The following is a 14429-nucleotide window of genomic DNA, read 5'->3' on the forward strand; positions in this document are numbered from 1 at the left end:
AGTATGTGTTTGAGAGAAAGAGCATTTTTTTCTTTTTTTTTTTTGGCCCACCACATGGCATGGAATGGAACCTGCGCCCCCTGCAGGGGAATCACAGAGTCTTAACCACACAGCGGGGAAGTCTCTACTCCCTTTCGTGTTCTGAACAGCTACTCGGAGACTGAGCTCTGGAAGACAGTGAGGGTCGCCTTAACCGGGCACTGTTCCAGACACTGCAGCTACAAAATTCTGGTCCATATGGATCTTAATTATTAATGAGCAGGATATGGAAGCTACACAGTACATTACATGGTGGTGAGGGCTACCAAGAAAAACAAGGCAGGCAAGTGGTGAGCTGGAAGCTGGAGAAGCAATTTATAACCAGGGTAGCCAGGGAGACCTCTTGATAACTTGATGGTGAAGGTGGTGAAGAAGAGTTGGATTCTTCAGTTAGGTTGAAGGTAGAACAAACAGCTTTTCTGACAGAACATACTAGAGAATAAGGAGAAGGATCAAAATTGAGTCCAAGGTTTTGGGCCTGGGCAGCTGGGGAGATGAGAGCCGTCATTTGCAGAGATGAGCTGATGATGGGTGAGTATGTTTAGGGTCAGGGTGGAGATGATCAGAAGTTTGGGAGATAACTGAATTTGAGATGCCTTTAACATCAAAGTGGAGATGGCAAGTATGCAGCTGGGTAAATGACTATGGAATTCAGGGAGGAGGAGACCTAAGATATGGGGTGTCATCTTTATGTAAATTATACAAGACACGGCCGTAGACGGCATTCTAGGTGCTGACTTGGCTGCAGGTATAAACTCTACTGTTCTGACTTGGCAAACACCCCACTACATGCAGGCTGCCAGGACCACTTAGCTTCAGATAAGCTACCCACCTTTTTTTAATATTTATTTTTATTTATTTGACTGCACAAGGCCTTAGGTGCAGTACATGGGATCGTCATTCTTCACTGCAGCCTGCAGGACCGCTGGTTCCAGCATGCGGGGTCTAGTTGCCTAACCAGGGATCGTATCTGAGCCCCCTGCATTGAGAGCCTGGAGTCTTAGCCACTGGACCACCAGGGAAATCCCATACTCAGCTGCACTCTTATGTCACACCCGGTGTGTTTACTGCTTGAAGTAAACTTGAGTAAAAGCATCTTGACCCAGTTGCTTTTGCCCATGGTCTGGACTAGCTCATTCACGCCACCTCTTGTCCTACACACGCAGACACATTGCTTATACATTCTAGAAGCTCTGGGAAAACCTTCAGAGGGAACCTAAACAGCCCCGTCTCTGTTAGCTGTACACCTGTCACATGTACTACATTAAAGACCCTGCACTCACACTGGTGGGGTTTCTAGAGAGCCCCTCACCTTACCCATCCCTACCTCTAGCCTCCAGACCCCAAGCCACAGTAGCCCACACCCATTCATACAATCCCGTTTGTCGACTGAGCACTGACAACTTGTCCTGAGTGCAGACGCATTCAAGTGGAGGACAGCCCTGTGCCTCTAAGCTCCTAGTCTACTGGAAGTTAAAGGACAGTAACAACCAGGGAGATAAGGAATATGAAAGCTGTCCAGGGAGGGCACCCACAGCAGCTCAGTGTGTCAGGGAAGACTTCCTGGAGGAAACAACATCTCACCTGGTTTTGTCAGAGTGAACCTGGCAATTGAGGGGGACACAGTGGTTAGCAGAGCAGGGTATTCTGTTTGACGGGCAATCGACCAAAAGACGGATGGGAGAACTGGGAGAGGGAGGGGCAGACCAGTAATGTATACACTTGACAAATGCGTCAGAGGAAGAGAACGAAGGTGGGGGCAGGGCAGACACTTGCCAGAGGACTTGTTTCACAGGAATCTGGGGTTACACAGCCAGGACGTGGGCAGGGGCAGGCTTCAACCCAAGGGCTTCAAAGCCTGTGGGTGGTCTGAGGACCACCCAGAACACAAACTCCTGAGGAGCCAGATAAAAACTGAAAGGCTGGGCTCCACCCAAACTGACTGAATTCACGGGTCTGGATCCCAGGAACCTGCATTATTTCACAAGAGCCCCAAGTGGCTGCAACACACAGTCTGGTTGGAAAATGGGCACCCAAAGCTCTTGTGTGTCTCCAGCGGCTCTCCAGCGCGATCCCTGGTGGTAGGGGGCTGGCTCTCAGGGCTCCTAAAAGGCACAGGATGATTCACTTTCATGGCTGTGGAGATGCTGACATAAACACTCCCCGTCAAACCCAGGGAGTTCTGGGAACCAGTCAGAAGAGGATGCCAGGGGCGGAGGGAAGCAGGAGATGAGAAGGAATTTCTGGCAGGGGTGGGAGGAGGCAGGGGCCTTTGGTTGGTTGGTTGGTTGGTTGTTTTTTTGGCTGGGGAGGGGATCGGACAGGAGATCCAGTTCCGGTACCTGCCAAACACTCTCTGGCCCCAGCTGTCCCCAGGCCTCAAGGACAGGAGATAACCAACCAAGGAACCAGACACTTTTTATTCCACAACCAGTAATCTCCACCTACCACACAGTGGTACGAATATTTGAGCACATCCTATTATCCAGGCGGGCACCATCCAACAGAACTTTCTGCAGTGGCGGGAACATTTGTCCCCATGATGTCCGGTACAGCAGCCACTAATCACCTCTGGTTACTGAGCACTTGAAATGCACTCAGTATGGATAAGGAAATGCATTTTCAATTTAAATTAAATTCAAAAGCCACATTTAACTCATGGCTACTGTCCTAAACATTGAAGCTCTAGGCCCTGGCCCAATCCAAGAGACAGTTTGGTTCAAAAGCCTCCTCGGGGGAGGGCAAGTGGCAGGAAGAGCCTTGGGGGCATGGGGAGGGGGGGGGTCAGCCACCACACCCCTCTCAAGAGAAACTGCAGCCCAACTGTGAGCGGGACTCGCCTCAGAGTGGGGGGACACCTCGGGCACGCCGGATGAGGTTGGCCAGCCGCTTCACCAGGCCGCCCTTCCTGGGCTCCTCGATCTGGAAGGTGCGGGTGAGGAGGTTGTAGAAGGAGCCGTAGCACACGGCCACCACGGTGCACGTGAGGCAGACGACGTTGTAGGGCATACTGAAGTCCGGCGTGGGGAGGCTCACCAGCAGTGGCTCCGTGTAGAGCCGCACAAAGTAGCTAGAGCTGTCAGAGACTGGGAAGCTGGGGGTCGGGAGCGAGCAGTGAGGCAGGGCTGGCTGCTTCCCCACGTCTCACCCCACCCAACCCATCCCCTCTCTCTGGCCACTTGGGCCAACGTCAGTGCGAAGCATTTTCAAAGCTTTCTTAGCCTCATAGCCTTTTAAAGCTCAATACAGATTATCTGATCAAAGGAGAGCTACGATGAGGGAGAGGAAAGGGACCCTGCCTTCACTGGGCTGCCTCTTCCTGAGCCATCTGGTCTCGGCCTACAGGTCATCTCCCCCAGGCAGCCTTCCTGGATTACCCAACACATTACTCCCCAGCAGTTCCTCTCTAGACTGTGCCCATGAGCAGGGAGGGGCAAGTCCATTTTGTCCAGTGCTGTCCACGTGGAGCTCTCTGAAGTACCCAGCATCTGATAAGTGCTCAGTTCCATATTTGTAAGAGAACCGATGAGTAAACGTCCTGCACTTCTCACCTTCTGATCTCCTAGCAGCTCTCTAGGATCATTTCATAAAGACTATACTAACAGTACAGACCACTGGGGTTTGAATTAGGACAGGGCCAATCTACTTATTACTTTGCAAACACAACCTCTAGCCCCAGGCCAGCCCGCAGGAGCCTGAACCCTGTGCAGGTGCCACCTGGACGCCAGCGGCCGGGCTCACACTTACAGGCTGTTGAAGAGGGGGCTCTCTTCCCAGTCCCCGGGTTTGGCTGCCACCACACTGGGCACGAGGGCGCTGAGGACAGATGGGCTGCAGAGAAGCAGACAGATACTCCGTGAGCTGTGTTCCTCACACTCCTCCACCAGGGAGAGTGGTGGAAAGGGTGGGCCAGGAGGGCGGGGGCGGCAGGTGAGGGGAGCCCACCTGACATAGAAGCCATGGTTGGGGTCTGGGGTGTACTCGGTCCACTTAAGCAGTGCCCGCTCAAACTGGATGGAGACCTTGGTGATGGAGCTGGCCGGCAGCTGAATCAGCATCTCCAGGAGGTGGGGCTGCATCCGGTCCTGGGCAGGCTGATAGTGGATGTAACCTGGGGACCGACAGGGCACCCAGAGCTCTCTCCAGGGCTCAGCCCGCCTGCACCACTTGTCCCTACCTGTCCAGGCCTTGGGGCTGGGACTGGGGAGCCGAGGAGGGGGAATCTGGATCACAAAGTCAGCCAGGCCCCCGGAAGGGAGGAGGAGGGCAGGGAAGGGAAAAGGTGTTTCCAGGGCAGCTGTTCCAGGATATGCTCAACCTCTTCCATCTTCACATCATGAAAACTGGGCCACCAGACGTCCAGTGCCTCCCATGATGCAACAGAGAGTCCACAGAACCACCTGGGAAGGTTTCTTGCCAAAAATATGAGACCTGAATCTAATCAAGTTTCTAAAACTAACCACTGATACTCAAGAATACACAGAGGATCGAGGAACATGTTAAACATGGGCCAACCAGAATGTAGAACATCCTATCCAACAAATGACCCAGTTTTGCCAACAAGTCAATTTTTAAAAAACCACTGGGAACTGTTTTACAGATTAAAAGAGATGTAAGAGGACCACACCAATCAAGGCGGGAATAACGGGAAATGGGGGTGAAGGGAAGTGTATATGGGAACCCCGTACTTTCTGCTCAACTTTTCTGTAAACTTAAAACTGCTCTTTAAAAAGTAAGTCTATTAATCTAAAAAGAGAAAGAGAGAAATTTAGGAGCTTATCAAGCAAATATAATGTGAGCACCTTATTTTTACCCAATTCAAATCAATTATAAAGTTATTTTCAAGACCACTGGGGGAAATAGGAGTGATAAGAATAGGTTATACATATTTTTAAGCCCCTTACCTGTTAGAGATGTTTAAAGGTGAATCGATATGATATGTAGGATTTGTTTTAAGATACTCCAGCAAAAAAAGTAACCAAACCAAATAAATAAAGGGAAAGATGAAACAAAAATGATGGGAAGCTGTGGAATAGAACAGAGCCTAGAAATGAACCCATACTTATATGGGCAATTAATCTATATCAAAGGAGACAAGAATACACAATGAGGAAAAGAGAGCCCTTTCAATAAATGGTGTTACAAGACAGCTATATGCAAAAGAATCAAATTGGATTATTTTCTTATACCAAATACAAAAATAAACTCAAAACGGATTAAAGACTTAAATGTAAAACCTGAAATGATGAAACTTCCAGGAGAAAATACAGGCAGTGTGCCTTTTGACCTAGCAATGTTTTGTTGCATATGTCTCCTCGGGCAAGAAAAACAAAAGTAAAAATAAACAAATGGGGTTACATCAAACTAAAAAGCTTTTGCACAGTGAAAGAAACGACCAGAAAAATGAAAAGACAGACTACTGAAAGGGAGAAGGTACTTGCAAATGATATCAATAAGGGGTTAATACGCAAAATATACATAATATTTATACAACTCAATGTCAAAAAAGAAAGAATTGTTTAAAAAAATGGGCAGAGGATCTGAATAGACATTTTTCTAGAGAAGACATACAGATTGGCCAACAGGCAGATGAAAAAATAGTTCAACATCACTAATCGTCACAAAGGCAAATCAAAACCACAATAAGATATCACCTCACACGTCTCGGGATCATCAAAAAGACAACAAATAACAAGTGTTGGTGAGTACATGGAGAGAAGGGAGCCCTTGTGCACTGCGTTGGGAGTGTAAATTGGCGCAGCCACTATCAACACCTGCAGGGAGATTCCTCAGAATTTAAAAGCAGAACTACCATTCAATCCAGCAATTCCACTCCTGGGTATTTATTCAAAGAAAACAAAAACATTAATTTGAAAAGATACTGGCACCCCAATGTTCACTGAAGCATTGTTTACAACAGCTAAGAAAACGACCTAAGCGCCCATCGATGGATGAGCAGATAAAGAAGACGTGGAATATCACTCAGCTACAAAAAAGAAGGAAATTTTGACATCTGCAACAACATGGATGAGCTAGAAAATATTAGGCTAACTGAGATAAGTCAAAGACAAATACTGTATGATATCACTTATACTGGGAATCAAAAAAAAAAAAAAAAGAATGAACATAACCAAACAGAAGTAGTCATAGACATAAAGAATAAGCAGGTGACTGCCCGAGGAGAGAGGGGTGGAAGGAGGAGAGAAATAGATGAGGGAGGGCAAGAGGAACAAACTTTCAGTTGCAAAATAAATGAGTCACAGGTACGAAATGTACAGTGTGGGGAATACAGTCAACAGCTATGCCTTATATTTGCATGGTGACAGATGGTAACTAGACTTATCATGATGATCATTTTGGAAAGTACAGAAACACTGAATCACTTTGCTATTACCAGGAACTAGCATAGTGTTACAGGTCAATTATACTTCAAAAATAAACAAACTCTTAGAAAAAGAGATCACATTTGTTGTTACTAGAGGTAAGGGGTAGGGGAAAGGGAATTGGATGAAGGCAGTCAAAAGGTACAATCTTCCAATTCTAAGACAAGATTCGGAAATGTAATGTAGAACATGATAAATATGTTAATGTTGTACATTACACATGAAAGCTGTTAAGAGAGTAAATCCTTAAGAGTTCTCATCACAAGGGAAAAAACTTTTTACTATTTCTTTAACTTTGTATCTGTATGAGATGATGGATGTTCATTAAACTTACTGCAGTCATTTCATGATAGATGTAAGTCAAATGAGCATGCTGAACACCTTGAACTTATCTTGTGCTGTATGTCAATTGTATCTCAACGAAACTAGAAAAAAAATCAACAACAAACAAAAAACGGAATATGAAGCTGGAGACTGCTGAGGCTGGGTAATGCATACACGGGAGTTCATTACTCTGTTCCATTTGGGTATGTATTTCAAATCTGCCAAAGCAAAGATAAAACAGGAACTTCCCTGGTGGTCCAGTGGTTAAGAATCCACCTGGCAATATAGGGGACACAGGTTCAATCTGGCCTGGGAAGATCCCACATGCTACAGAACAACTAAGCCTGTGTGCCAGAACTACTTAGCCTGAGCGCTCGAGAGCCCATGCCCCACAGCCGCTGAAGCCCACACGCTGCAACCACTGAGCCCTCGCGCCTAGCGCTTGTGCTCTGCGCCAGGGAAGCCACAACACGGAGCCCAAGCACCTCAAGATGAGCCCCCGTTCACCACACTAAAGAAAGCCTGGGCTCAGCAACGATGACTCAGTGCAGCCAAAAATAAAAATAAATAAAAAACAAAACAAAAACACCATGAAATATACAGGTGGGAGGTTTGAAATAGAGATTTTCAAGGGGGTACAGATAGTGGGGCTGAAAATAAGTAAAACTAGTAACCATAGGCTAGAAAATATGGGAAACCACAAAGAGCTTTAGAGAAGATTGTAAGTCTACCTGTTGGGGTTGTGCTGTAACGTCTTCCTAAGGAGTCTCCTGTGTTCCTTAGTCTCCCTCCACTCCGAAGGAAAACAAGTGCTTTTGTGCTATGCCTGGCATCTCATAGAAAGCACTCAGAAAATATTAACTCCTCCTCAGAAAAATAATAGAAAAAACAAACAAATTTTTAAAACTGCACCTCTTTACCCACCTAAGGAAGCAAAAACACCTACTCCAGCACCTTCTTTGTATCCAATACTCAGTTTTTCTGGCTAGCCCTTTCTCCACCTGAGTCTATGAATCATCCGAAACAAAATAGAGCTCCAGGAAAGAGGAGGAAGCAAGTGAGAAAGATAAGGAAATTCCTGCCTTGATCACGTCCTAGGAAGAGTCACCAGGATTATGTGGTTTAACTGCTTTGACTTTATAAACACTTGCAGATCTGGCATTGTTGAGGTCACTCTATGTCTCAAACTACTCCTGATGCCTGTGCAGACTGCAAGGTATTTCTGGAATTATCCTGAGAACTGAGGGGTTAGAGGACGTGGAGGGAGAGGGGGAGGGGTGGGGGGAGGGGCTGGCTGGGGACTCGGTGCTCACTTGGTTTGTTCTCCTTGCCCTTGGACGTGATGGTGAGCGTGTGCACGTACAGCCGCAGGTACCAGGGCACAGTGTCCAGCAGCAGCACAGGGAAGGCCCGGTATGGGTGGGTGTTGTACAGCAGCGTGCTCAGCTGCCCGCTCTGCAGCCCGTAGCCGCTCACATACCGCTGGGCGTACAGGAAGGGCACCGGGGGGGCCTCTGCTGAGAAAAGCCAACAGTTAACCACTCCTTTAAAGAAAAACAAAAAGGGGGGAGGGGTCACTCCCCAAATCCACTCCCTGGGCCAGGTTCAGAGTCTCAAAGCCAGAAGGCGATGTGGAGATGCTTTGCCAGAACTGGGAAATCTGCATTCTGGAACCATCCCTGTCTTCCCCAACTCACAGCAATGACAACAGAACTACTGTTATTTAGTGAGTACTAACAAGGCCTGAGCTTTCTGCCAGTTCCAACCCAAACCAAGTGCTCTCACAATATTTCACACTTTTCCTTGGTAACACTGAACATGATTGTAACTAATTGTTTGAGGCCTGCTTCAACTATTGTATGTTAATGTTTCTCGAAATCGGGGTATTTGTGTCTTCAAAAAAAAATTTTTGTTAATTAAATGAACAAATGCACGAATGACTTCCATGTTTTCTGTTAATTATCTCATCTAACCTGTTAGGTGTACTATCCCTGTTTTCAGCATGAGACAGTGAAGTTAGGAACGTTCAAGGTCATAGAGCTTAGAAGAGATGGTGTTAGAACCAGGACGTCTGACTCCAGTTATCTGGATCTAAACACAAGCCTGTTGTCTCCTGAAGAGATGGGGCTGTGAGTCTTCCCTACAAGATGAACCTGCTGTAGCCCGTGGTGGCCGTGGCAGCCCACCCTCCACCCACCATTCTCTGGGGGCCTCTTCCACTTCAGCTGGATGTTGAGGCTGCGTGAGTTGCTGACCACAGCTGCATCCAGCAGGTCGTAGACCGCATAGGTCTTCCGGGTGCCCAGGATGACGTCTTGGTATGTGGTAAGGGGGGGCGGGTACACCTCCAATGTCTCGTTGTCCTGGGGACACAAGGACAGGGCTGAGAAGCGAGCAGAGGGGCAGGCTGGCCTTGGAGGGAAGGGGCTGACATGTGTGGCTGGAGACCTCAGTACCTGGCCGTAGCTGGTAACGTCCACATAGACTCGGCTCTCCGAAGCCAAGGGGCAGGGCTCGGTGAGAGTTCGGGAGAACATCCGGAAGAGGGACCAGTCTGGGGAGGAGAGGGTGGGGATGAGCTGGGGCAGGACTAGGCCTGCTCCACACAGACGGGGCGGGGCTGGCGATGGGTGGGTGGAGATGCCAGAGCAAGGGAGCTTACCCTTCTTCCCCTGTCCAGTGACGAAGGCATCAAATACAACAGAAAGGGTCTGCCTCAGCTCCCAGGAGACGCTGGTACAGCGTGCATTCTACAAGGGCCAGACAGCAGCAGTGACGACCTACCTCCCCGCCAACCTCACAGCTCCAGGGACTGCAACCTGGACGCAATCCCTCCTCTATTCCGTATCTCCCTGTCCATCAATTTGCTACCACTCCATACTGAGCACTTGACCCTGTGCCAGCAGCATCCTGCGCATCAGTGGGATGAACCGTTGCCAACAACTGGATGAACTGATACTACAATTATTCTCATTTAACGGATGAGAAAACCAGGGAGATAAAGTGACCCACTCAAGGTCAAGTCAGCTAGAAAGTGGCTGAGCTAGCAGATGTACCCACACAGCTATGGCTCATAACCACCAGGCTCCACGACAAAGATTAAGTGACAGCTTGACAGGCAACCACTAGGTTTCCTCGGTGTGTGACCAAATCCCTGGACTGTCATCATCACATCTCCCACTGACCACTGGCTCAGCCCTCGACAGACACTGGGCGATGTGCTTTACCTGCACCTTCTCTCACAGCCCCGGGATGGCCCCTGTCTCCTGTTCCCCAAGACTTACTCTGCAAACAGGGCGGATATGCACTGCCTGGGAGTGGTAGCTCGTGTGGAACAGGCGATCAGCCTTCAGCAGCACCGAGAGGCCTGCCTGGAAGAGGTGGCGTGAGAGGAAAGGTCAGTGCCCTGCACAGTGATGCGCCTGGGTGTGGGGCCGAGGTTATCTGTCGAGCAGGGAGGGGGCATCAGCCCACGCCATCCACTCTCTGGGGCTCCCACCCACATTCAGGTCCCTTGGGCCTCACCTTGGAGCTGCAGGGCAAGAGCTTCTTCCATGGGGTGAGGTTCTCGGTGCAGACGACCTCTCGTGGCAGCACCGCGTAGCGCAGGAAGGAGTGGTCCGTGCCTGAGGGAGACAGGAGCCTGGCTGGGGGGAGCCTTGGGGCCCTGCTCCTCAGGACCTGCACACACTCTCCAGCACCACCGCTCTCACAGTCTATGCTGGGGGAGGAGTGTGGAACAGCCTCGTCCCTTCGTCCCTTGTCCCTTCGGGAGAAAGCAACGCAGAGACGTCTTCCTGGGGGGTGGGGGGAGGGCCTGCCCACCCTGGAGATTTATGACCTGGCCCCGCAGAGGGAGGAGCAAGCAGAGAGGAAAGGAGGCAAAGGAGTGAGAGGGCACAGGAAGAAGGAGGGGGCCGTGGGGCAGTCTCACCATTGGCCAGCCCCAGGGGTTTGAAGGAGGCGGTGGGCGTGACCGTGTTGGTGGAGTCGATGAAGTTGAGAGAGGCGCAGAAGATCCCCGATAGGACGTTACTGAGCTCCTTCCAGGACTCATCCACACTGGATGGAGACACAAACCCGCTCACTGTCCCGGGGCTGCGCCTGCCCCCTCGCTCAGAGCCTGCAGCTGGCTGCCAAACCGTGAGGCCGGCCAGCTGCTGGAGCCGCAACCGCCCCCGCTGGGCCTGCAGCCCAGGTCTCCCCTATCAGCCCCTTCCTCCTCCCTCTCCTCTGAACATCCCTGCATCCCCGCCGGCCCCTGCTTAGGTGGCTCCTCTTCGCACCTCGTAGTGCCTTATGCTCCCCTTCCAGGGTGTTCCCTCCTCCAGGCAGCGTTCCCGCCCTCCTCAACCACAGCTTCCTGCCGCACTGTTGCCATTCTGACCGTCCCTGCCTTTCACGGGCCCTTCAGGGAAATGGCTGGGTGGCAACAGAACCTTGTCGTAAGCATCTTTTCTCCTCGACTAGGCTGAGAGCAACCTGAGGGCAGGGAGCAAGGCTGGGTCACCCACGTACACCCCACGCTATACAAAGTGCCCCACACCCCGGGGGCCGAGATCAGCTCACTGATCCACCCTGAGTTGTGCTCCACTGGGCAAAACAACCTACTTTCCTGTGAACACCCTGGTGAGTCCTGGTTCTACCCTCAGGATGGGAAGTCTTACATCTACAAAGGCTCATGGAACAAGAGAAAATAAGCATCCTAGGACCCCAGAGAAACATCGAATTAAATTAGGTGTTTTTTTTTTCTTTAAAGAAACAGCAAAACAGATTTGCTCTTTATAGAAATAATAGAATAAAAGTAGATTTGTGAACATCACCTCCACACTACAGGCAATTATGAGGGGAGACAGTGACAGCAGAGCAGTTGGGATAAAAGGCAAGGAAGCCTGAGTTCAGGCAAGAGAGGAAGCCCTGGCCAGTGTAGGGGTTTGCTCTTCATTTGATACCACTGTAGAGCTAGCCTGGGGTTTTTCAACAGTCCTGGATTCAGAGCTTTCCAACTGCTCCAATCCTTATGCCTCAAATAAAGACTGCAAACTGGAAGCCTGAAAATGCTATGCAAACCATAGCCATGTTCCATTTGCTGTGCACAACATTAACCCATAGGCATTTCTTAAATTTTTAAGTCACTTGCTGATACTTAAGCTTACCAATTTTCACATTAAAATCCAGATTTCTGGAAAAAATGAGAGTATTTGACAACAGTAAGTCTCTGTTCCCACATGACAACAATCCATCGAGGCTGAGTGGCAGCTGTCCTCCCAAGCTCTCCAGCCTGCCACAGTCCCCACCACTCTCAGGTAAGGCCCTAAATTTTTTTTTTAAGTTTTGTTTGTTTTTTTTTAATATGGACCACTTTTAAAGTCTTTATTGAATTTGTTACAGTATTGCTTCTCTTTTATGTTTTGGTTTTTTTTAGCCATGAGGCATGTGGGTTCTTAGCTCCCCGACTAGGGATGGAACCCATACCCCTTGCATTGGAAGATGAAGTCTTACCCACTGGACCACCAGGGAAGTCCCCCCCAAATTTTTTAAATTATACATACGTGCTGATTTCCCATAGTGAGATTAAGAGAATTTGGGCTTCCCAGGTGGGGCAATGGTAAAGAATCCACCTGCCAATTCAGGAGATGCAAGAGATGCAGGTTCCATCCCTGGGTCAGGAAGATCTCCTGCAGTAGGAAATGATAACCCATTCCAGTATTCTTGCCTGGAAAATCCCTTGGGCAGAGGAGCCTGGCAGGCTACAGTCCATGGGGTTGCAAAGAGTCCGATACAACTGAGTGACTGAGCACACAGGCACCTGGTCCAGTCACAGTACCTAACCCGTCCATCCCCTGCTGCTGCTGCTGCTGCTGCTGCTAAGTCACTTCAGTCGTGTCTGACTCTGTGTGACCCCATAGACGGCAGCCCACCAGGCTCCCTGTCCCTGGGATTCTCCAGGCAAGAACACTGGAGTGGGTTGCCATTTCCTTCTCCAATGCATGAAAGTGAAAAGTGAAAGTGAAGTCGCTCAGTCGTGTCCAACTCTTCGAGACCCCATGGACTGCAGCCTACCAGGCTCCTCCGTCCATGGGATTTTTCAGGCAAGAGTACTGGAGTGGGGTGCCATTGCCTTCTCCTAAAAAACAGTAATTTCTCGAATACAGAGATATGATGTCTTGCAGGCCAATTCTAGCCCACATATATTTTATTTGGCTCTTGTGGCATTTTATCATTATGTGAATGAATGTCTTTAAAAGGTTGTCTGGTTTGCCACAGCTTTCCAGTGCCTTACATCCAAGTAGGCTGCAGATAACTGTTATCTATCTCCGTAGATACATGCAACCACAGGTCTGGATGTATCAGGGGAAGGAAACATATTAAGCAAAGTGAAGAATGCCACTAGGCCATAATACTTCTTACTTCCAGTGCAGCTTTACCCCCATGGAACTGCTTCCCCCAAAGGGCAGTGGTAAGATGACAACACTTGCCATGCCACGTTCCCGCCACAGCCTGCCACAGGCCTCAAGGTGGGCACTCACTCGGTGACGGTGTCTTGGAACCAAGCCCACAGCTCTGCCCCTGATGGGGCCTGCAAGAAGGGTGTCCCCCAGTATCGAGTCCTCCAGAAGCCTTGGGTTAAGGACAGGTGTAGTTCCCGGAGAGAATACTTGGAGATCAACTGCCCCAAGGCTTTGGGGAAGAGCCTATAGTGAGACACTGGAGAAGAGACAGCAGGTGAGTGACGATCCTGGAGGGAGGGCTCTCAGCCACCCCAAAGAAACAATAAATACACCCCAGCTCTGGGGTCAGAGGAATCTAAATTCCTGACCAGTCAGTCACTGACTAAGCAATGTGATCTTGGACCGGTGCCTTTATCTCTCTATATCTCCAATTTCTTCCCTGTAACCGTTCACTCAACTCAGCACCATGCCCAGCACGCAGGATAAACGGTAATTGTCAACAGCATCCTTATCAATGCTGTCCACGGAAGGTGCTAACTAAAGGTTTAGAGCGGTAGCATGGCGCTGCGGAGAGACCACCGCAAAGTCAGCCCTCCCGGGGCCCCAGTTTCATCACTGGTACAATGTGATTCCTCAAAAACTGCCCCACCCTTCCACCAAGGACCCACGCCCCGGGATCAGAACTTCACCGTGGGGTCAGTGCCTGGCCCCAAGGCTGGCCTCCACCCCACTCCCAGCAGGTGCCACAGGGTTCTACCGTCAGTATCCTCTCCTCACCTCCTTCCCGCTGCAGCTCCGAATCCCAGCGCGTGCGGAACTGGAATGTGGCGGCTACGTCCCCTGAAGGCAGCGGGGTGATGACTAGCTCCTCTCGCAGGCTGTCGCGTGGGGGCTCCGCCCGGCCCCAGCCGCCCGGTCCCAGAAGCAGCAGCACCAGCAGGAAAATCCTCACGGGCGCCGCCATGCCTGCGGCTGCTTCCACCTCCCAGTGGCCCCACCCCTGCGAAAGGGCGGCCTCCAATAGGAAGAGCGGAAGATAAGTGACTTCCGGTGCTATCCCGGAAGTCGGGGTGCAGCTATCACAACGACAACCTGGATATGCCCTTCAAGACAGTGTGTGTGTAAAGCGGAGCTGACGGGGCACAACCGATTGGGGTCTGGATTGTGGACCCCTTTCCCTACGATAAAGTGCTTAGCCACGGCTGCTATTGTGCCTCCGTGAGAGTTGAAG

At 50.0% G+C, this 14429-nt stretch overlaps 1 protein-coding gene and 1 long non-coding RNA gene across 8 annotated transcripts; both read right to left on the reverse strand.

The window, feature by feature from the left end:
- Positions 1–2440: 2440 nt before the first annotated feature.
- Positions 2441–14188, reverse strand: PIGT (phosphatidylinositol glycan anchor biosynthesis class T). Of its 7 annotated transcripts, none has more exons than XM_086331616.1 (12): positions 13976–14188; positions 13277–13454; positions 10681–10808; positions 10272–10372; positions 10031–10117; positions 9409–9496; positions 9203–9300; positions 8944–9109; positions 8060–8260; positions 3985–4150; positions 3787–3870; positions 2441–3133 (listed from the first exon to the last, which is right to left on the reverse strand). In XM_086331616.1, the coding sequence occupies exons 1-12, from the start codon at positions 14160–14162 to the stop codon at positions 2881–2883; spliced, it is 1737 nt and encodes a 578-aa protein (XP_086187742.1). In that variant the 5' UTR covers positions 14163–14188; the 3' UTR covers positions 2441–2880. The 7 variants fall into 7 exon arrangements, with proteins under 7 accessions (XP_086187742.1, XP_086187741.1, XP_086187746.1 ...); XM_086331615.1 differs by having other exon boundaries at positions 8060–8263; XM_086331620.1 differs by having other exon boundaries at positions 10272–10512.
- Positions 6493–7613, reverse strand: LOC147360155 (uncharacterized). Its single transcript, XR_015138971.1, has 2 exons — positions 7478–7613; positions 6493–6847 (listed from the first exon to the last, which is right to left on the reverse strand). It is a non-coding gene; the product is annotated as an uncharacterized LOC147360155 (long non-coding RNA).
- Positions 14189–14429: the final 241 nt, after the last annotated feature.

The sequence above is a fragment of the Bos grunniens genome, chromosome 13, assembly GCF_055505025.1.
Source record: "Bos grunniens cultivar Pamir isolate PY7600 chromosome 13, Bosgru_T2T1.0, whole genome shotgun sequence".
Lineage (NCBI taxonomy): Eukaryota > Metazoa > Chordata > Mammalia > Artiodactyla > Bovidae > Bos > Bos grunniens.